At 38.6% G+C, this 21,570-nt stretch overlaps 1 protein-coding gene across 2 annotated transcripts in view; it reads right to left on the reverse strand.

Annotated features, from left to right (window-relative positions):
- Positions 1-2,011: 2,011 nt before the first annotated feature.
- The window catches only part of LOC118302754 (CUB and sushi domain-containing protein 1-like), a 269,330-nt gene continuing 249,771 nt past the window's right edge, over positions 2,012-21,570 (reverse strand). The window contains exons 66-75 of one of the 2 annotated variants that reach the window (XM_047331592.1): positions 21,381-21,454; positions 20,306-20,417; positions 19,926-20,105; positions 19,307-19,369; positions 19,023-19,184; positions 17,653-17,765; positions 13,958-14,045; positions 13,529-13,655; positions 11,483-11,545; positions 2,012-8,951 (exon numbers count right to left, since the gene is read on the reverse strand). In XM_047331592.1, coding sequence (XP_047187548.1) covers positions 8,792-8,951; positions 11,483-11,545; positions 13,529-13,655; positions 13,958-14,045; positions 17,653-17,765; positions 19,023-19,184; positions 19,307-19,369; positions 19,926-20,105; positions 20,306-20,417; positions 21,381-21,454 — 1,142 coding nt within the window. In that variant the 3' untranslated portion in view covers positions 2,012-8,791. The remainder of the gene's footprint in view (positions 8,952-11,482; positions 11,546-13,528; positions 13,656-13,957; positions 14,046-17,652; positions 17,766-19,022; positions 19,185-19,306; positions 19,370-19,925; positions 20,106-20,305; positions 20,418-21,380; positions 21,455-21,570) is intronic. The other variant, XM_047331593.1, reaches the window with a different exon arrangement.

Genomic DNA, 21,570 nt, shown 5'->3' on the forward strand with positions numbered 1-21,570 from the left:
GGGATCAACTATTGTTGTTGGATGTGAGCAATTTTTTCATGCTACTTATTCATCTTACAGTTTCATGTCCTTTCTGTTCAAGTGTTTTCTTTCTCTCTGAACAGGTGTGGAAGTCATTGTCAAATGATTGCTGAAACTGTACAGATAGATGCTGAATATTAATGAATCAATCAAAACAGTACTTTTGCGGATACAGTTAACATTTTGATAACAACTGACTTACCTGTAAACTGGTGGGTTTCTGAGAGATCTCCGCACAGGATAGTGAGTTCCAGTAATCACGGCATCTGTTTATTTCCTTTTAAGTTGACACAATGCAGGGTTAAGTGTTTACAGGACGCTTACTGTTGCTAAAGGCCTTTCACAACCATCTGAAGAATTTGTCACAGTGCATCGGCTAAACTAGAGTGATTAAATACAAGTCTGAATCATGTATCACGTGGGTTAATCAGTTGGGACAACAAGCACACTTACGATGACTTCAAGCTCCCCGAGTCAACTTCATCACGTGTCATTGTAATGGCAAAACAATCAACTAAACGCATCTCAAAACTTTATGATTCAACTGTAAAAGCCCGATCTTTGCTTTTAATGTTTCAGGATAAGGATAAGGAGGATAAAGAAATTACTATTAGACTGATTATTGCATTTTACTCTCTCATAATAACCAGAAAACAGTCTCATGAGAAAAATGAAGGTGGTTAAATCATGGTGCTACCTCTTGATGTCAGTGCAAGGTGGCTGACGTGTGTAATGACAAACTCACCTGGGGGTCAGTGGGGTCATTGGTCAAAGCCTTCTTATCAGCGATAGCTTTTATTTTGCTGCTCCAGTTGGTCTTGTTTGTTTCATTTTTGTTGTACCGTTATGTAGAAGACAGGCAGAACTTACTGAAGACTGTGGGGAGCATGTCTGGTTGATTCCAAGAGGGAGAATTTGATTGGGAACAGGTAAGATTGTGGGGTGAATGGGAGGTGCCGGAAGAGACAAAATGTCCCTTTGCTTCTCATGCTTATAATAAGAAGTTTTTGTGATTACTTAAAGGCTCTGGCTTTAAAGACACTGTTTTGTTGCCATCAACAAACCCAGCATTTATTCCAATGATGGCAGGCGGTGGGATAAAAATCTCAGAGCTTGACAATAATTCACCTCGCCCTGCAGAAGCAGGCACCAGTCAGACCTTCTGGTAGCTAGTGTAGTTTGCAGGGTTGAACAGGGCAGGCTGCAAGTATGGGTTATGGGTGGGTGGTATCAAGGTGGGCACACTCTTCACTTTGTGTACTTGGGTTCAGAAATGTTGATAGCAGTCAACAAAATCATTGGAACAAAAGAGGAAGTATTGTATCAAAAACTTTATTCTCAAATAATGTCTTCAAAATAGTTGATAAGCTGAATCTCTTTGACAGCAGGCTGCGCGCTGCGTTCACACATTATAACACTCCCATGTCGTTTCTCCCTCATGTTCTCACGGAGGGACGGAAAGTAGTAATTTTCCATCCTTTAATTCAAAACTTGAGTACCATTCTTGTTTTGCCAATCAACATCAAATCCGACAAAATGGTTGGAGATTTGCCAATGCTGCCGCTAAAGTCTATATTTACTTAAACTTTGTTTCTCACTCGAAACCCATAATGTCTGATAGGGACAACCCAATTCCTCGCTGCTTAGACAGCCATAAGGTCATGTTTTGGGCCGTAAAGGGGTCAAGTTATCCAAAATCTTTTGTGCCTGGGGAAATCATCTCTCTCCAAGATACAGACATTAGGATCAGTCGTACAGGGCTGCTGTTACACAAGAACACTGTCTTTAAAAGGAATTGCCATTTTCAAACCCACCATGTTACACTGTTCATGATTTAATCACACTAAATATCTGTTTTTTTAATTTTTTGTTCAGTGTAAATTGTATCTAAATGTCCAGTCAAAAAATGTACGGAAACAATATATTTAACGTATGCATATACAGGACTTCTGGCACTCAAAAATGTTCTATGTATCACAATATTATATACTGTATTTTTTTTTTGCAATGAATGCTGATCTTAAAATTATACTGTTTAAAAGGAACTGAAACTGACCTGTAACAAAGCTGTTTCATATGTGTGACTCGGAAATAAGTGCATCTCCATCATGAAGAAGATTTAATCCAGGTCCCAAAAAGATTTTCTGTTCCTGTGTAAAAGCAGCCGTAATAGACAAAAGAGATCATATGACATTTTGATATTTGATACTTGAACCATAGATTTTTACATGGCGTGTAACAGTAAAAACATTGACTTTGATGAACAAGATTTTGTTATACCTACATCATTAATCATAAAAAGTACAGCATGTTTAATCATTTGTTTGTTTTTTTTACAAATACAAATTCTCCATAAAAAATAGATTTCTGTACAAAATTTTTTTCTTTTGCACCTACTTCAAGTTCAGCAGCACATGATGATGGCGAGGGGTGACAGTGATGATGATGACAGTGATGTGACGGTTAAAACAAAACCTTTAATGATGATGGTAACTAGGAGGTGAGGACCTTACATTTCTCCTATCAGGACAACAGAAATTAACCAGTTTATTTCATTACACATTAACAAGCAACTTTACTGCATGTCAATATATGTTGCTGAGAATGCAGCTTCTCATTGTAACGTGTGAATACAGTAGCAATATGTGTGGTGTCCCAGATCTACAAGTGTCATATGCTGAAATGATAATTATTCATACTTTCCACTAAGTGAAGCAGGGTTGCGGTTAAGTCACCAGGTTGTAGATTTTTTCCTCAAAGCTCGAATTCTAAACGTATGGCATAAGAAGTTTGTCCTATCCAAACTGTTGAGACGGTCAAGTCCTGTCGAGGGCAAACAAACTGGATAACTTCAGATTTTAATTAGATTACACAAAAAAGGTGAAACCTATAAGCAGCCCAGATATATGTTGTGTGTGTGTGTGTGTGTGTGTGTGTGTGTGTGTGTGTGTGTGTGTGTGTGTGTGTGTGTGTGTGTGTGTGTGTGTGTGTGTGTGTGTGTGTGTGTGTGTGTGTGTGTGTGTGTGTGCGGAAAGAATAGTACAGGCAAACATACACAGAGACACAAACAGAAAGGTCTGATTTCTATCTAGCAATGGCATTCCAGCACAGATAAAAATCCATCTGCAGGTTGACATGGCCACCGAGCCACATTTGGACATGTACCGAAACTGGATTTTTTTTCCTCCAGGGAAAGTTCAGCCGCATCACACTGCAGTCCTCCCTGGGTGTGTGTGCTCTCGTGTTTGAATCGCTCACAGGCCCCAATCTTGATGTCATTTAGATAATCTAGCAACTAGTCTGTGCCACGTGAAACGGTGTGAAAAGGCAATGTATGACATTCACAATTGTAGCTGGAATTTTTCTTTTTTTTTTAAAGCTTGCAGCAAACCAGACCCCTTTGTTTCAACGAGGACTGCTGACAATACCACTTTGGAGAAAGTAACGGGGAAAGGTGGAACCTTTTCCCCCAAAAAACTATGGAAACAACCTTGACATGTTGAAATTTAGTAGGTAGTTTTATTTTTTTTTTTTTACTTGCAGCCAGCTGTTGCTTTTTAATAGAAGAACGCTGACAATGCCAAACGAAGGACGCGTGAAATAAAGTTGGAGGGAACAAAACATTATCCAAAAAGAATCATGTTTAGTTAAATAACAGGTCACATTTCAATAAGGTTGAGTGAGACAGCATATAAGCTCTGCCTAAATTTCAGTGGCTCGAAAACATTGTATTGTACTGTATCATCTTTAAACTATGTAAGGCCACCCAATTGTAGTTCCAACGTTTTCTAATGGAAATAAACTGAAGAGCTGCACCAAACAATATTATCTCATTACACCAGGAAAAATGATGGCCCACTTTCTTTATCTATAGGTGGAAACACTGGCTTGTCTATCGTTCATATTCCTTTGATTTTATTCAAATTATCAAGAAATTTAATAATGTCCAGCTATCAGGTCAACAAATCCCTCCTTTAAAGTTAAGAATGGAATCAATTTGATTTCCCTGTCGATTTTATTTTTTCCAATTCAACAATAGATTCTCTTTAAATTTTGAAAACAAATATCTGAATTTAAGTATGTATACTTATATGTATTCATATATATTTCATTTGGTTCAATCTACTTGTGGATTCTCAACTGAACTTCATCTGCACCTCCACCATGACTCGGCATATAAAAGTTTTTTGAGAGTCCAGAAAGAATCAAGGAAATCAAATGTAAATAAATACTTTCACCCAGAGAACTCCATATCAACAAACTTTACACTAGTACCCAGGCAGATCTTTTTGTCGCAACAAAAAATGAATACTTTACAGACATGACCACTATTTATATTTGAACGGGGCAAAGCTAGTGTAAGGCTGACAAAACAAAACCCCGCCTTCATGTATGAAGAAAAGCAGTGAGTGAAACTGCTACTGAAGGAAACAGGCTTCACAGAGACAGACGACGTCTGCCTCCACACAGCTGCTGAGGAACATTGAGGGGGGACTGGGGGGTGCTGGCAGTCATACATTTGAGCTCATCTGGCCTCCTTGTGGGCTTTCAGAGACAATGTGATAATTTTAGTCCTCTGCTGTAAGCTTGAGATGTCATTATGGCCTGTGCGCCATAACCTTTAAGGATCTGCACAAATATTTGCTTAATATTTGGCTAAGGTTCTGTGAGCACAAACAAGATCTGAAATCTAACCTATGTCGTCCCTCTCTCATCTTTATCATTATTAATGGGAGTCTGAAGATTCTTTCTTTGGGCACGCAAGGTGATGAGATCTGTGTCATTGAGTGTTAACAATTAGACCTTTTATTATGCTTTTGGAAACCATGCAGACTCTCATTTTCAGGCTCCATTATGCTCTCTTGACTTCAGGACTGCAGGAATTCTTAACTGAACTCATTAAATTAATTGAAATAGAGGCACTGGGTGCACTCAAGAAATAAAAAGAGAGGAAGTGCACAATCTTGTGAGCAGACGCTCTACTGTTGTTTACAGATGTCTCGTTTATTCCTGTGAAGAGGTTTTCAATGTGACTTCTGTTCTTCTTTTCACATTCTTTAATTATTGCCGCCAGTATATTGGCTACTTCACACATTTGCATATCCTTACTTACTGGTGTTTGTGTTTGTGGCTGTTTGACCCCAACCCAGGAGCAGACACTGAGTGACAATGGATTATATAATGCCAATAAGACCCTGTTGATATTCTTCCAAACATAATCACCATTGTTTCAGGACATTTTATTTGCAGCATTCTAATCTGGAGTAGAGGGGTATTTACTTATTAATTCATTCTCACTTATTTCAAAATAGGTCAATGCGACAACTTTCTCATGCCAAATGTTTTTTTCAGAATTTGAGTTCTCAGGAAAATCCACTCTGATCTGAATTGTGTCTTGGCCCAGAGTGTAACACTCTTCATATATTTGTTCGTATAATGAACCACAAAAAAAAAAATTGTGTATGTAAATGAATGAATGTGTGATTTAATGTTTGTAAGTATATGACAGTATGACGGACAGGTTGAATGACTGAAAACATGACAGCCAACAAGAAAAATTCAGTTGGACAATAAAAATCATGCAGGTTAAAGTAAAAATGCCTGAAGTGTAGACCTAATGCCAGAATGTCTGGGTGAAGTGAGTAACAAACAGGAAACAGGCCTGAAGACACTGAGGGACACACTGAAAGCAGTTACATATGTGATCTGCACCAAGTGCAGCATCTTTCAAAAAATAAAAATATTGTGAACACTGCGAGAAATAACAAGCTTGGCAAGTGATTTGAAACTCGGGAATTATCTTGGATCCGGCAGATTCATGGGTGTCAGCCAACATTTGGACTCAAAATGCCGTGAAACGCCCTCGCTAAGCTTGTGTATTTGTTGCAGTGAGGTTCCAGCATTGATAAGCAGGTTGTAACTATGTCTCTGCACACGAGGTATTTCTCAAACAATGGAGAGGTTCAGGGGGGTGATAGGCATCGACAACAATAATTGTGCATGTTGTCTTAATACTGTATCTCTTTGTCCTCTGCCCGAAATGACAGATCTCAAACAGATCCTGCATGCGCTGAGCACTCTTTAAAAAGGTGTGTTGAAATATGATCATGTGCATCACAAATGTGTTGAATGATGATGCATGATGATGCGAGTATTAAGGAACATCACAACACATCTTCTTAAAGAGGCCTCGAGAAACAGTTGCATATGGTTTCTGAAAACTTATACTGTCTGTTACTGCAAACGTCTCACTGAGATAAATGAGTCCATTCTATTTAATCTCTGTATAAAGTATCTCAAACTGTGTACTATTAAGTTCAACATAGGAGTGAAGCATCTCAGAAAATGATGGGGTATAATGAAAATATACCTGAAAATAAAACAGGCAATGTGGTTCAGTTGTTTCAGTGGGAACACACTGCACATTATATTGATGAACATCTCCTCCAGATATCATAGCAGTAACTGTATTCAGTACGAGCTTTCAGAAACAGCCACTGCTCTAAAAATGGCAGGTGTGTTGCCACTGTGTGACACCAGAAGCTCAGAGGTCCGCGGGTAAACTGATCCCACCATTCGGGTTGGCTAGCATGTTGTCATGGCAACAAAATAAACGTTATAGCATATGGTCACACCTTCTGCTAACAGTGAGTCTGAAATATAAATGTGTATATACAAACACTCTGTAACCCTGTATTTAGACATTTTATAATCTTTTTAAAGATAGAAGTTTTTTGAATAAAATCCACTTTGTTGAATGACTCATTTTTTAAACCCATTTCAGACCCCACAAAAATTATTCATTTTTTCCATAACCCAGTCAGAAAAACACACTAGTGCAAATTTTGTGCAGTTTAAGAGTTAATATAAAGTTTATATTTTGGGGTCCCCAGCAGCAATAGTTTGGGAAGTCCCATGCGGTCACTGGGTTTTTGAACATAGTGTGTTCATCAATATCTTCACTGAAGAAAAATGCCAGAAGAGACAAGAGGAGACAACTATTTGTCTCTGTTTCCATAGCAACCTGTCCATGTCTCTTTTTTCCAGCACAGCTGACAAAGGTGTCTATCTGTCCATTCGTCTGTGTCCGTCTGTCCAATTTTCTGTCTCAATGTGTTTATCTGTTTCTAATTTTGTTGCTGGAGTATACTGTCGAAAAACAAATCAGTCACCACTTGACTGATTATCCCAGCCAGAGTTATGAGAAGACAAAATCATTTCCTGGATGTGGTAGCAGCTGATTGCAGCAGTCGAAGATCTTGACAGCTTATTGCCTCCAAGCTTCCACACAGAATCCTGGCCAAGAACAAGATTCAGTTGTCTGTCTCTTTGATTGTGTTAGACAGGCCACTGGAAACCAATCCATTGTGTACACCTGTCGGGCAACTCAACTGTCTGGTTTTCTGGTTCAGCACAGTTTGCCTAGGGCTAGTGTGGAATATTGTGTATTTGACCAATTTCAAGTGTGTGGTACCTCTACAGAATATTTTGAGTATCCAAAACTCCTCTGGAGCATGTTTACGAGCTCTAATACCAAACCAGGGCAAACGAGCACTTGCAAATGCTTGATTTGTAATGTTTCAGCCCAACTGACACCAAATACTATAGGTTGACACTGTCATACAAGGCAATGCAGCAAGTGGCAGAGGGGAAAGGCAATCACAGGAACTAATTCAAAAATCCTTTTTTAACTAACAACTCAATTTATCTTACTCTGTGAATGTCCTGCTATATTAAACCCAGCACATTCAGCTACCCAAGTAGGCTGAAACATTTCAAACCATTGTATACCACTAGTCCACCACTCCAAGTCCTGATTTAATCCTAGTATCCTGTACTGGATGAGTATGAGTATCCTTGGTCTGGCTGAACTTGTCACTGTATTGACTGCGTTTGGTTGTCAGTGTTACAGCAGCCTGTACAATTAACATCAGATTCCACCAAAACAGACGGCGTGAGCCGTCAATACAGGGTGACATCAGGGTCCAGTCCTGTCAAGTCTAGCATGATGGAAGTCCAGTGGGGGGGTTTTGTCCAGCACCATTGATGTGTTTTTTTTGACATATAGAAATTGTCCAATTAGTATTCAATGTGTGGAGCGAGCCACTGACTGGTGGAATAGTCTGTGTGCTTCCCCTGAGGATAGAGCATGACATTGGTCAAAGCCAAGTCTGGCCTACAGCAGGAGGAGTCAGGAAGCCTATACCACTGTGCAAATTTGGCATGGGGGGTAAAGGGTTAGGTTGGGGTAAACCACTATTCAGGTTGCAGGGATGGTATTCGAGAGGCATGCAGAGCCCTTTCCATTAGTGGGTGGGTCAAACTTAAGCAGTCAGTCAGGTGACACTGGATTAGAACTGTCCTATTAGGTTGTCGCTCGTGGAAGAACTTGTACTGATCGTACAACATTTCTTGATGTTCGAACTGCAACAGTGCTTAAGAGGAATTCTGGTCCCAGTATTGATCTCCTGAACAACAGACTGCATCTGACTTGATGACGTTTTGTCTACTCCCTTGTTTGTTGGTTCCAACCTATTTAGCACTTTCAGACTACAGGAAGAGGTGGATGATACCATTGTTCAGGAGCAGGAGCAAGCTGCGTTACTGTGCAGACGACGCTGACAGAGGACCAGCATGCTACAACACAGACTGCTCACGGTGACACGTCCAAAACATATGTTTGCTCTTTCTTTTTTGTTTGGTTACACCACACAGCAGTCTGCAACATGGAGGTTGGACTAAACCACTGTATAGTGGCAGGTTTGCTGGACTATACCACAGTGCAGACTGTATTGAGTGTGGTATCGAATCGAACTGCCTTAGCCTCAGTAGGCTTCATGTTGGTGTCATACATTGGGTTTTCAAATGATGCCTGACCGTTGGAGCTCTCATGGCCGACATAGCCATTGAACTGGACCTTGGGACGTGTCCTGGAAAAAGAGAGAAGTGACATTGCGTTAATGACAAAAGTTTGGTTTGAAAAATATATGTTATTTATATTAGCAAACTTGTATTTAATGTTTGATAAAAGCAAATCGTAATGAAAAGTGAACAGGCCTCTGAAACACAAAATCACAAGTAAAACACACTCATTTTAGGAAATCTAAGTTAAGTTGCCGAGATTTGCTGATGTTTTAATATAAAATATGTATTAAGTGTGACCGAGGACACAGTGAAAAAAGGTAAATCAGGCTGATCTTGCAGTGATACTAAGTATAGCATAATATTAAACCTGCATTGAGTTTTCTGCTCCCATTACGGCTTGCCACAGCGAATCATCTGTTTCTATCTCGTCCTGTCCTCTGCATCTTCCTCTGTCACGCTAACCACCTGCATGTCTCCTCTCAACACATCCATAAACCTCCTCTATGGCCTTCCTCTTTTCCTCGTGTTGCAGTTCCATATTTACTGTCATTCTGTCAATACACCCAACATCTTTCCTTGCACATGTCAGAACCATCCTGATCTCACCTCTCTTGCTTTGTCTCCACACCATCCAATCAGAGCTGTTTTTCTAATATACTCATTCCTAATCCACTCTCAACAACATTCTTAGACTCTTAGATTTCCTATCAGTGTCAGTGAGTTTGTTTTGGAGCCATTGTGCCCCAAAAAAAACAACAAAAAACCCACGATGCTTCAAGAGAAAGGATTTCATGTGAATGACTTATTTCAGGCGAATGTGAATGTTTTTTTGATCCATTAATGTGAAAAATAAAACCAAAATTCAAAATGAGCGCAACTCCATGTTATTAGTGGAATTTTCCATTTTCTCTTCAACAAAACAGATATACAAAGCACATCTACTCAAAGGAAAATGAAATATGTGCAAGTGCAAGATCTACTGGGCAGCAGAATATCCTAGTATGCATCCATAAGAGAAAACTGTACGTAAATGTACTGGTACAGAAAAAACAATTAACAGGATACTGGCTATTTATCATTATCTCATTAACACATTTCAAAGCTCATGTTTAATCAGAAAAGTACACTTGAAATTGCTTCTATGTCCTGTCAGTTGTCTTGTTGGATAAGCTGATCTGAAGCTTTACACTTTAGATCAAAGGTGCAAACTTTGCAAGACCAGGTTTCTGGTAAAGAAAAAAGAAAAAATCTTCAAATTGCTATGAAAATTGGGGCAGGAGAGAGCATGAACCATAACAACTGCTTGCTTCAGTGGTTCAGCTTCCCAGTACCCATCTGCTGCTCTCATGTGAGGGTGTCGGCGTGCATGCAACCTGCCATCATCCTGCAAATGGTTTTCAATGGTTTTAGTTCAAAGGAATATATTGCCTGAATAAGGATCTTAAGAAACTTAGTATACAGGTTCAAATGGATACACAGTGAAATTTGACTACACCCTCCTAATTTATCTGTTTGTTGCAGATTACATTTTTGTATAATCAGGCTTTATAATCCAGTTAGATATAATCACTTACTCCCAAACCCTGTGGAACTATTAGTAGGGAGGAGTGCTGCAGCTGAAACGCTGTTTGACTCTGACCTCATTAAGAGTGTGTGGAGGTGTGTATGTGTGTTCGTGTGTATGCGCAAAAGTGGAAATCCAACCCTGGGGAGCCACTAAGCCTACCCTACATGCTCAACCCATTACTTTACAAAACTGCACACACACCAGCTCACAGACCTCGCTTGCATGGCAGTAGTTCAAATCACTGCACTAGATTCTGGTTGCGGCTGTAGGTGCAATAGTTAAATTTTATTGGTAGAATGAAAAACAGCACACATAATTGCTCTGACAGTATTAGAAATACTGTACAATCATACGGCCAAGGCAGAAGGAAACTGCAGTGTACACACTCATACCTAGCTTTCAGTTTCTCTCTTTAAGATATCACATAATGAAGAAATACCGTTTCTTTCCGCTGGTTTATTGGTAAAGGCATTTTGTTCCATTAGCAAAACTAGGTTTATCATACACCTACTGTTAAGTCAAGATGAAATTAATTATCTGGTTATAAAAAACAGTTGGAAATAATGATAAAAAGCAGCAGCAAACAGAAGTATGCATGTCATTCGCTCTGATTAGGCCAGTTTACAGAAGGTCAAACATTTGTTCTTGATGGTATCATGCTGACAAAGAGATGACAATGAGATCAAAGACGAAATAATAAGTCTTCCGTCTAGTTTTTAAGTATTGCTAGTTTAACACAGTAGGGGTGCACTGCTCTTGAATAAAATCAAAAATGAGATAGTTTGTTTCCCCTCAGTATGAATGTTTACCCATTTACTTTTAGCTGGTATAAGGTTTCACCTTGTTCATTTTTCCATAAAATTAATATCCATATACAGTTCAGATAAATCTTTCATTTGTGCAGCCTTGCTAAACAGCATGAGAAAAACAAAATAAAAATAAGAGATGAAAAGTTTGACGGAGGATGTGGCGGCGGGCGGAGGTCTGGTTGCTATTTGAAACCAGGTGAATGACAAGTATCAGTCTTACCTGCCACCAGGCCCCCAGGTGTCTTTTGGTCTCTCATTGTCATCTGTGTCAGCAGACAACGTCCTGCATACAACCATCAGCTTTAATAAACATCAACTAGCATTGCAAACCTGCTAACTAGCAAGCAGGCTGTGTGACAAAGTGTAATGAAGCGATAGAGCTACTAGTCTACTCACCCCATCAGCTATCATATGTATACTATGATAAATGCAGTTTCAATGTCTTGTGTAAGTTTGCATTGCCCTGTAAATCACAGTGACCATACTGGCATTTACAGGATTTACCATACTCATTACTTAGCATAGCACATTATTAACCATTTCCTCAATTGCATCAATAGGTTAGGGAACTAAAAGACTCACTACAGATATAGTACTGTAGCAACCACCTATTAAAAATCAACAGATTAACATGGAATAATGAAGACTACTGTAAGACGAGTAGGATGACTTTGTGAAACTTTGATGAAGTGCAAAACTCAGAACATCACTTAGATAAACAATCTTAAACAAGTCTTAAAACAGGAAACATCAATGATGACATTTTACCCTCAATAAATCCCTGCATTATCTCACATCAGAAGGCTTTTTAAGTCTTTTGTGAACTTTCTAGGAGCAATAATTAATATCTAAGGTCAATCAGATTAAACCTTCAGGGTGTGTTTTGAGTTTTAGAACTATAATTAAGTTTTCACATCCCTGTAACCCAGCCTGTCCTTCAAAAATGTTTTTAATAAATAAATACGTTAACTGGTCCACTCAGTATATTTGCATTGTGTTTTAGGTCCATCTTCTATACTAAGTTTGGCGCACACACACCGACACACACACACCGACACACCGACACACACACACACACACACACACACACACACACACACACACACACACACACACACACACACACACACACACACACACACACACACACACACACACACACACACACACACACACACACACACACACACACACACACACACACACACACACACACTTACTTTCTGGTGGAGGATTTGTTAACACACAATTATTTTTTAACTCATGCACATCTACATTCATAGAATATAGAGTTATCATTGTCAATAAGACAGAATTGTACCAGGCTAGATTAATGGGTGATGCCTCACAGTAAGTTTTTGTCATGTGAATCTGACATTTATAGGAGGATCTCGTCCAGTGAAGCATGGATTAAACAAGAAAACATTTTCATGGCTTTGAAAATCTATTGGCATCACATTTCAAAGACGTCTAACTGTCCTCTGAAGAACTACAGCGTCATCTTCATCATCATCATTAACTTGAAAAGTGACAACATCTGCCCTGGAGTGTTGTATAATCTTATAAAGACTGATGTATATTTTACTTGTTGCTCTGTATCCAGACAGTTTGCCTGTAATACAGGTGAACTGGCCAGGATTCCTGGTTCATAAAGAAACTACCAGGGTGTCGTGGTTGGGGGTGCGATGCATCTCCACCTACGGATAATTTATCCTCCCTACTTTATGTAGCCCCAGGGCTGTGTCTGCACCTCTGGTCACCATAATAAATAAATCTGTAGCGATGTGCCCCTGCATTTGTCGATATCAAGATGTCACTGAAAAACAATTTGGAATTATTTCTTACTTTGAGAAGTTTGATAAATACAGGCTCACGATTTCAGCACAAAAACACATTTTAAATACGTTTGAGTGTGTATTTCAAGGAAATTATTAAATTAGCAAAACCCCTCAAATGCATTGAAAATCAGCATGTTATCAACATAAGCAAATAATTCAGAGTGGATAGCTTTTAATATATATTTTAACATAAGTCAACTTGTTGAAAAGTGACTGATCCAGTTGTGGTTTATTGGTAATTTTTATTTCATTTTGTACTTTATTTTACTTTTACCTATAACTTATTTGCTTTTATATTACTTTAGGTTGAGGGCATGCAACCTGATGTGTTTTTTAAAGAAGACAAAGCCAGAAAGCAAAATGGCTGCTTTGTATTCTACTCATGTTGTTCGCGTCTCTGGTGGATCTACGTTGAGGATATAGCTTACCTGTGCTTGTAGAGGTAGAAGGCAAATCCAGACAGTATGAGGGCAAAGAAAGGAACCAAGATGGCTGCTGCCACAGAGCTGCTGTTTGTGTAGGGGTTGGATGGGTCCATTGCCATGGTTACAGGGCCTGGGGATACAGACAAAGAAGAACCCAGACATGCATGAATACACTCATATAAAAACCCTATTGTGCATGTGTTATATGTGTTTTTTGCATTAATTTATTCTGTCAACTTCAGCTCTGCTTCTAATGTTTACTCAGTCTGAAATTGAATTCATTACATACTACAATGACCAAACCATTTCATTATTTTAATTAAATTGAGTAATTATTTTAGTGTATCCACATTTTGGTATGTTTTTCAGGAGCATAAACTATGTATTGTTTGTTGTGGTTGGACTTGGTGCTGATGTCATTGACAGACGTACCTTGCCTCGTCAGATGGAACTTGCCGAAGTCTTTACTGTGAATATGCCCCTGGTAAACAAAAGTCTTCTGGTCTGATTCAGCTGTAACCTGAAAAAAAAACAACCAACAACATACTGTACAGTTGAATATGAGCATCTTGCACAGACAGGGGGAGATACTGTATATGTTTCTTTTCTGTTATTACTCTTTCAACAGTGCAGAATTTAAATCAAAGTGTTAAAAAGTGGCGTTCAGATAAAAAGGGGAAGTAAAAGACAGGTGTGGTTATGGGGTGAAAATATTTTAAGAACCGATAGGTGAATATGTAATAACCCTTCAGTACAGTTGACTACAGATGGATGACAGCATCAGTTAACAGTAATCAGTTTATGTTGTCATCCTTAAGAGTTACAGTGGAACAAAGTTCTTAGTATGACGCAAGTTCACTTCTTAGCCAGCAAATACTATTTTTGTATAAAGTAAAGGGACATCTCTTTATTTCTTTGATCAAAACAACCACTCATTAAACGTGTGGCTTGGTTTTATTTGAAACACACTGTGACATTAAATATATTCAATTTGAAATATTTTCATTTTCTTTAATTTTTTTTAGGATTGAACTGTTACTGTGGACTTTGCATTTTGTTTTTTCTGCTGCAACTTAATGATTTCTCTTGCTGAATATGAGGACCGGCTCATTCATCAGGACTCTACCAGATCGCCGTTCTCAATCGTGGTAAAGCGTTTGGCTTTTCCTGCCTTTTTGAAAACTTTTTAAAAAGTTCTATTACCTGCCTGTCTGTCTGAATATTAACGTATTTTTTTGCTGACTTCTCCTCCTGCCACACTCAGCCAGCTCTCCTTATCATTCTTCTGCATTGGACTGCTGCCAGCCTCGTCTCTGCCTAACCTCTCTGAACTCTGGACATTGATTCTGGAAAACTGCTCACTGGCCCGTTGGACTGTGTTCTGCCTCGAGAGTCCCCCCTTATATTAAACCGTAACATTTACATCATGCCGTATACATTTGAGTGCCAGGTTTGACCCTGTCCTCTCCTCTCATTGACAGTAACTTCCCGCCTCCTGCACTTGGGCACCTCTTCTGTCCCCCTTCCACTATTTCTTGTTTTTGAGATTGAAGCAGCAATGTTTTACCCACAAACGGACAATTGAAATTTCATCTTCTAACTTTGAAAAGATTGTTTTTCGGGAACCAGACAACAAGGTCATTATCAGCTTGACTCTTATTCTCCTTCACTCTTCTGTCTTTGGCAACATGAAAAATCTGCTGTCTGTGTCTCATTCCTTCTTTCTTACATTCTTTTTTTCCCCTACAATCTACTAACTTGGTTGCTCCATGCCTGGTTCTCTGGTCCTCTCTGTCAACAAGTCCAACAGTATCAGATTTTTTTTTTTCAATCTATCCCCCTGTCGTTTAGAAACGATCGATAGAAGTCCCAATTTCAGATATCACATCAAACCAAGTTAAAAAGTCTACATGGCACATCACTAACTTTCTGTCTATGTTTTTTTTGTTTCTTTCTTTCCAGACACAAACAGTATTATAATGTGGCTGATTGAATCCATTCATCATTTCACCTGTTTTCCTTCAAGACCAGTAAGACATTTGCATATGTCTCCCCTTACAGCCCAATGAGATGTATTATGTTGTTGTACACTTAACCTCTGAAATGCATTGTAATTCACTGAAATTCACGTCTGAACAGTTACAGTTCAGACGCTGAGCAAAGCAGTGTTACTTGGATGAAACTGACAATAACAATGAATTGGGAAATTCTGACACAGGCTTTGACGTGCCTGCTGGGCTGCTAGCCAAGGCTCAAGGTGAGAGAAGTTTTCGAGGAAGACGAGGACCAGCAGGATTTCAGTAAGTAAGAGACAGTATCACTGTCAAACCAGAGGTAAAAGCTGACCTGATGCCGCCAAAACTAAAGTTGATAGAAACATCAAATTAAAACCTCTGAGACCTAAACCTGTATTATATTGTAAACCTGCCATTTGCTCTAATGTTTATTAACATTTTTCTAGTTCATTATACAAAAAATTGTTAAAATGTCCTTTTTCACAGCCATATTCAGTTTCATGGGCAAAGGCATATACGTAGCATTGATCCTCTCATCTAACATTTGACAAAAAATGTAATTAGCTGTTTCCCTGAAATGCCCCTTCACAGTTCAGTGGGTGAAATCATAGGTGTTACATTATTATTTTCCTAGAGTCTATAGAAAATGAGGATCAATTTGTTGGTAAATCTGCCCTGCTGTGTCCAACAGGCTGAAAAGATCACCCCAGATGACAGATGGGAATAAGACTGTTAAATGGCCAACTGTTTACTTTAGCATGTCTTCATTTTGTACTATATGACACTATTTTTTGAGAAAGAGAAAAAGAAAGAAAAAACTTGTGGATTGGCAAATAAAACAGTGTACTAATAGTTTGTACTTACTTAAAGATTACCATGGGAGGGAGCAGTCTAACCATCCATCAGCAAAAGATCAAGATTAAAGTCTGATTGAATGGGATTGCATAAAAGGGACCCATTGCAGTGGGGGGCAAAGAGACTGACAGGGCTGGGAGAGACTATGGCTGTTTTGACGGTCCACCTGCTGACCTGTTTTGTGGCACACTTAAAGGCCCACCAAGATTTGTTTCCGATATCCAGATGGCTAGTCCGACTATGGTGGGGACGCGTTTCTGCCTGACATGTAACTAACATGGTTATATATGTGTCTCTGGTCACATTCTATTATTCTCCCCATGACATTTCTACTTACTTCCTAGTTTTCCAAGCTAGGCTATTGGTAGAGTATCAATTCTCTTCATGTTAACTTTGAAGCAGCCACTGTACTAACAGTTTGCTGTCTCATCGTTTGCTCTACATCATGGCATTAGTTCATAGAACATGCAAAGGATTTTAACACCACAAAGAGCTAAATCACAAGTTTGCTACCACAGTGGCATTATTATTTGATTGGATACATAGTTCAAAATACTATAATAGGTAGCATCACGACCCTTGTTAGTTTAGCTACAAGACTACAGACTGTCATAGTAGTTAGTTAGTTTTGTAAAAACAATCTTCAACTAAGTCTAAATAGTTTTACTGTTTGTTATAATTTGGATGAAGGGTTTGCATGCACGTACTTTGTTTGATGAAATTTTACATTATATGGTTGGTTTTGCTTCATCTATTTGAGAATATCCACTTCCACACCACACAAGATGCTCTTTTTCCCGCTATTCTGTCTGCCCTGTGCACAGTGCGCATGCATGAATTTGGGAGGCAAAGTTTTTGTAGGGTTCAAATGTCAACACTCTTTCTCCATAACTGCTTACTCCATCATTAAGGTGATGGAAACAATGCTTCTTAGTATAGCACACTATCCCTCTGTCTGAGAAGATCATTTCAAAATCTGTTTTGCATAATGCAACGGAAGATTTCTCTGAAATGTCAATGCGCCTCTCTTGTCCCATTCCAGCATAGTGGAAGCATGGGTGAGTAATGTGGTAGAGACAGTATCATATTATTGTTACAGAGGAAGCAAGTGCAATAATTCAGAATTATCATTTATCTGTTTCCCAGAAATATACATTCTTATTGTGATATTTATTGTGATTATAATTAAAGCTGTGTAAAACTTCTTCTCACGCTAAAATGCTCAATATAATAAGAGTAAGAGGAAGTTTGTCTTACATATCCATCCATTGCCCAGTTGTCATTTTTAAACTTGCTGTAGTAGTGCTCTGTTGGCCCCTTCACCTGGTAGACTTTCAAGAGCAGCTGGTTTTCCTCTGACTTATAGGTGCCTAGATAGAAAAAGACAGATCAGTGACTGGTACAGTTTTATTACGGCATGTTAACTTTTGTTTTAAATTGTGTTGACACTTGGCAGGTAAAATAGGAAAACAGTGAGGTAACATGGGAGGCTGACAAGGTAGTAAACAAACAGACATACAGGGTGCATGACAAACAGAAAAAAAGGAAATACCCTGCCATTTTGAATTATCGTACTCTTTTTCCTTCACTGACACTTGAAGCCTTCAGCTACATGTTACTTTTTGGCTAACAACAGTGCTAACACATGATATTGATGTTCTGTATGACAACTGTGTAAAAGAATTATAGATTATAATGGATTTTTTTTTTAGACGTCAGCAACCCTTGTCTCCAACCACGGCCCCCAGGATCAACCTGAACTATCGATCCAGAAATGTCATTGTCAAATGTCAAACAATACACACGGGTGTCAGTCAATGGAAGAGTCAGATAGCCTTTTTCACAGTAGCTTAAACACTTCTATTGTAAAAGTTATCATTTGAAAGTGCATATTTACCTAATTCGTTAACCTGCCAGTCATTTTCATGAAATATACTCTATGTATCTTACAGTAAATACAATAAACATTTAAAAAATAAACAGTACATCAGGTGCCATGGGGCACAACAATAGGAGGTTCTGTTACCCATGTAATAATTTGTTCCTTTAGACTGATCTGTTGATTCTGCAGATACAACTGCATCACCTTGCTGCATAACTCCCTCCAGTGCACCTGCTTGTTTTATTATTTCAGGTATTAATGCCCTGTTTCTATTCTCTGTGTGCTCTACAGCTCATGCAAACACCATTTACTGCCATGCAGACTGTGAATGTTTATAGAAGCATGCATTGTACGTACAATACAGAGAATTGCACCAATTTACAACTTTATATCGGTGATGTCGTTCTGATAAGTATGAATGAAAGCAGGATCCTTGTTCACCTGCTCTGAATTTATACCTAAGGCAGTGCTCGATAGTTTAATTTACACTTAGGTCTGCAACTGCAGACAATTGCTCTTTTTCCCTATTGATAAACAAAGTAGTAGTGGTACAAAACATCTTCACAGTCAGACAATTAAGAGAGGCTCTGTTGATGAAAATTTTATATGAGACAATTTGGTTTACTGGTTTAATGTATCCATGTTTCAAGCTCTGGAAAATAGCGATAATATAATGTCTATTAAAGTTCTATAGTAAAACTCTAAACAATATTAGTGTTTTCCTTGTTCCTCTCCTTGCTTTTACCTGACAGTCTGATTGATACTCCGCTGGTCTCCAGTAATGTGACATTAACTCTGCCACTGGTCAGATTATAGCCAGTAACTGTCAATGTGGTGGCCTGTCTCTTCCCCAGATACTCGTAGAATCCACTCCACTCAGAGTTTGGTGAAAAAACATCCACTGGAACTGCAATTCAAGAGAGAAAAAAAATCAACTGCAGCACTGATGCAGTTTTCCCAGCTCCCAAACTTTGTAAAGATCCTATTTATTGTGTGTGTGTGTGTGTGTTGTAGTTGTATACTGCATACCACGAATCTTGTTCTTCTGGACATCTGACTCGCCTCTGCCTTTGGGACTGACTTTCACTCCAACTGAAATGTAAAACAACTTTAGATTTAGCTAAGCTCACTAGACAGCTATGGCTTTATCGACTTAACATTTGATTTAGATATGGGGTGGAAATAGATGTGTGATTGACCACCTGACAGGGCTGAAATAAGACATGAAAAATCTTATATTATAATCTAAATATTAAAATCTAATAGTCCATTGTAATGTCATTTTTAATTTCTGGGAGTTCCACATAGACTGTAGCCTATATGAAAATGTACGTAGTAACCGGGGCGGAAAATAAAGCCAATGCCGAAGTGCCTGAAGCCTGTATTCACTGGAATGAACAGCAGAGGATGACTCACTGGTTGTATCAATGATTGTAAGTCGTTCTGGATAAAAACATCAGCAAAATGAATGTCATGTTACAAAAAGAAGTCAGTTTGTATTGAAGTCAATGACCCTTCTTCTTTACATTGTCAGTAAACATTTTCCTGAGGAGCTTATGTCTCAATCTATAGTTTCAAGTCTTCTTCAATACAGCATGATGTTCACTTTGTAAATTGTGGTCTCATTTTTAAGATAGAAGCTGAACACCTTTACAGAGCGGGGATTTGCCCGACCATCTCCCATCACTTTTGCAGGTTCTGTGCTCTGATCCCCCGGCCAGATAGAATCCATCGTGACAGGTGTAGATCAGCGTATATCCCAAGGTAGGCAGGTCCATAGAGCGAACATCTACATTACCTGGAGTCTCTGGCTGTCTGCATGAATGGGCTGAGGAGGGGAGGAGAAAATAAACAGTTGACTATGACATCAGTGTTTAAGACTAAAATAGCAGAAACTTTACAAAAGTAACAAAATCTGAACTACAACATAAACCTCAACAGTACCAACACGACAGAGCCACTAAAACAGTTTTCTTTTTAAAACTATGAGGACTAGTAATAGTTGTACACAGTAAAACATTTCCTTACCTATACACTCAGGTTGAGTTCCACTCCAGGTTAAATTTTCCAGGCACGTTCTTGTAGTTGAACCAAGGATGTGGTAGTTTTTGCGGCACTTGAATGAAATCTTACTGCCAACCTAAATTGCCATGCATTGACAAAAGCAGAATAAAAAATGTCTTGACACACAACATCATGATGTAGCCTTCATTTAACTTGAAGAATGAAATGATTTTTGTCAAAATAAAACATGTGCCGCGTTTATTTTTCTAAAAATGCTACCTCTTTGTATACATGACGGGGAAACATGCCATATCGATGATATCCAATTATGCCTAATTTAATGGTTTTAATTGCCAATATGTTCAATCAAAAGGTTTTCATTTGTGCTCCAGACAGCCCAGTCCCTAAGACGAAAGAACGTCGTGACTGCCATTCGTCAAGTGTAACCTTGCTTTTTCCAAATAACGACCGTTGCAAACATTAGGCCCATTTTATCTCACATGGATATTAATATTTATGCATTTAGTCTGATTGCATTATTTCAAAATGTTTTGTACTTTGGTCGGCACACCTTTATGGTGGACAATTATTATCGAAAGAGTAATAAAGCATTTCATTGATTAATAAATGGTTGTACAGTAAAAGTATGCATTAATAAAAATGTTTAATGCATTAATTAAAATACATTACAAAGTAGATCGTTATTTGAAATTCAAATGGCAAATGCAAAGAGGAATTCAAAAAGAGTTAATAAATGAAATACCAATCCATCAATAAATGTTAAAAAAAATGGGTTTCACAATTTAATTTCAACATCTATTTGAAAATGCAGATTCAAAAGAGAATTCAAAATTGTAATTCCAGAATTTTCTCCATCTTTTGCATTTCCCCATTATTTTTTTTCTTCTTATTAGGTATTTGATTCAGAGTCGTTTAACTTCTCCTTTAAGCAAACAAATTTGGCCTTTCCATGACAGGGCCTTGCACTGGTGCAACGAGATAAAATGATGCAAAATTGCAATGAAAATGTACTATTTCTGTGGCACTTAAATTGTAAGGATAATTAGCAGACAGTGGTACAGTCGAATACGCTTCTCACCTGAAAGCCCTGGGCCATGATCGGGACACCATAGGCTGGAGTCCCTGGGTCCCGACAGCTGTTGAAGGCTGGGTCTGCACCCACACACACAGAATTCTAAAGTATTACTACTATAAAAATGCAATACAGTGGAGTACTTCATACTTGTTACATCAAGTGTTGTTACTGCAACAGCTCCGAAAGAATGTGC

The sequence above is a fragment of the Scophthalmus maximus genome, chromosome 4 (genome assembly GCF_022379125.1).
Source record: "Scophthalmus maximus strain ysfricsl-2021 chromosome 4, ASM2237912v1, whole genome shotgun sequence".
NCBI classification, from domain to species: domain Eukaryota; kingdom Metazoa; phylum Chordata; class Actinopteri; order Pleuronectiformes; family Scophthalmidae; genus Scophthalmus; species Scophthalmus maximus.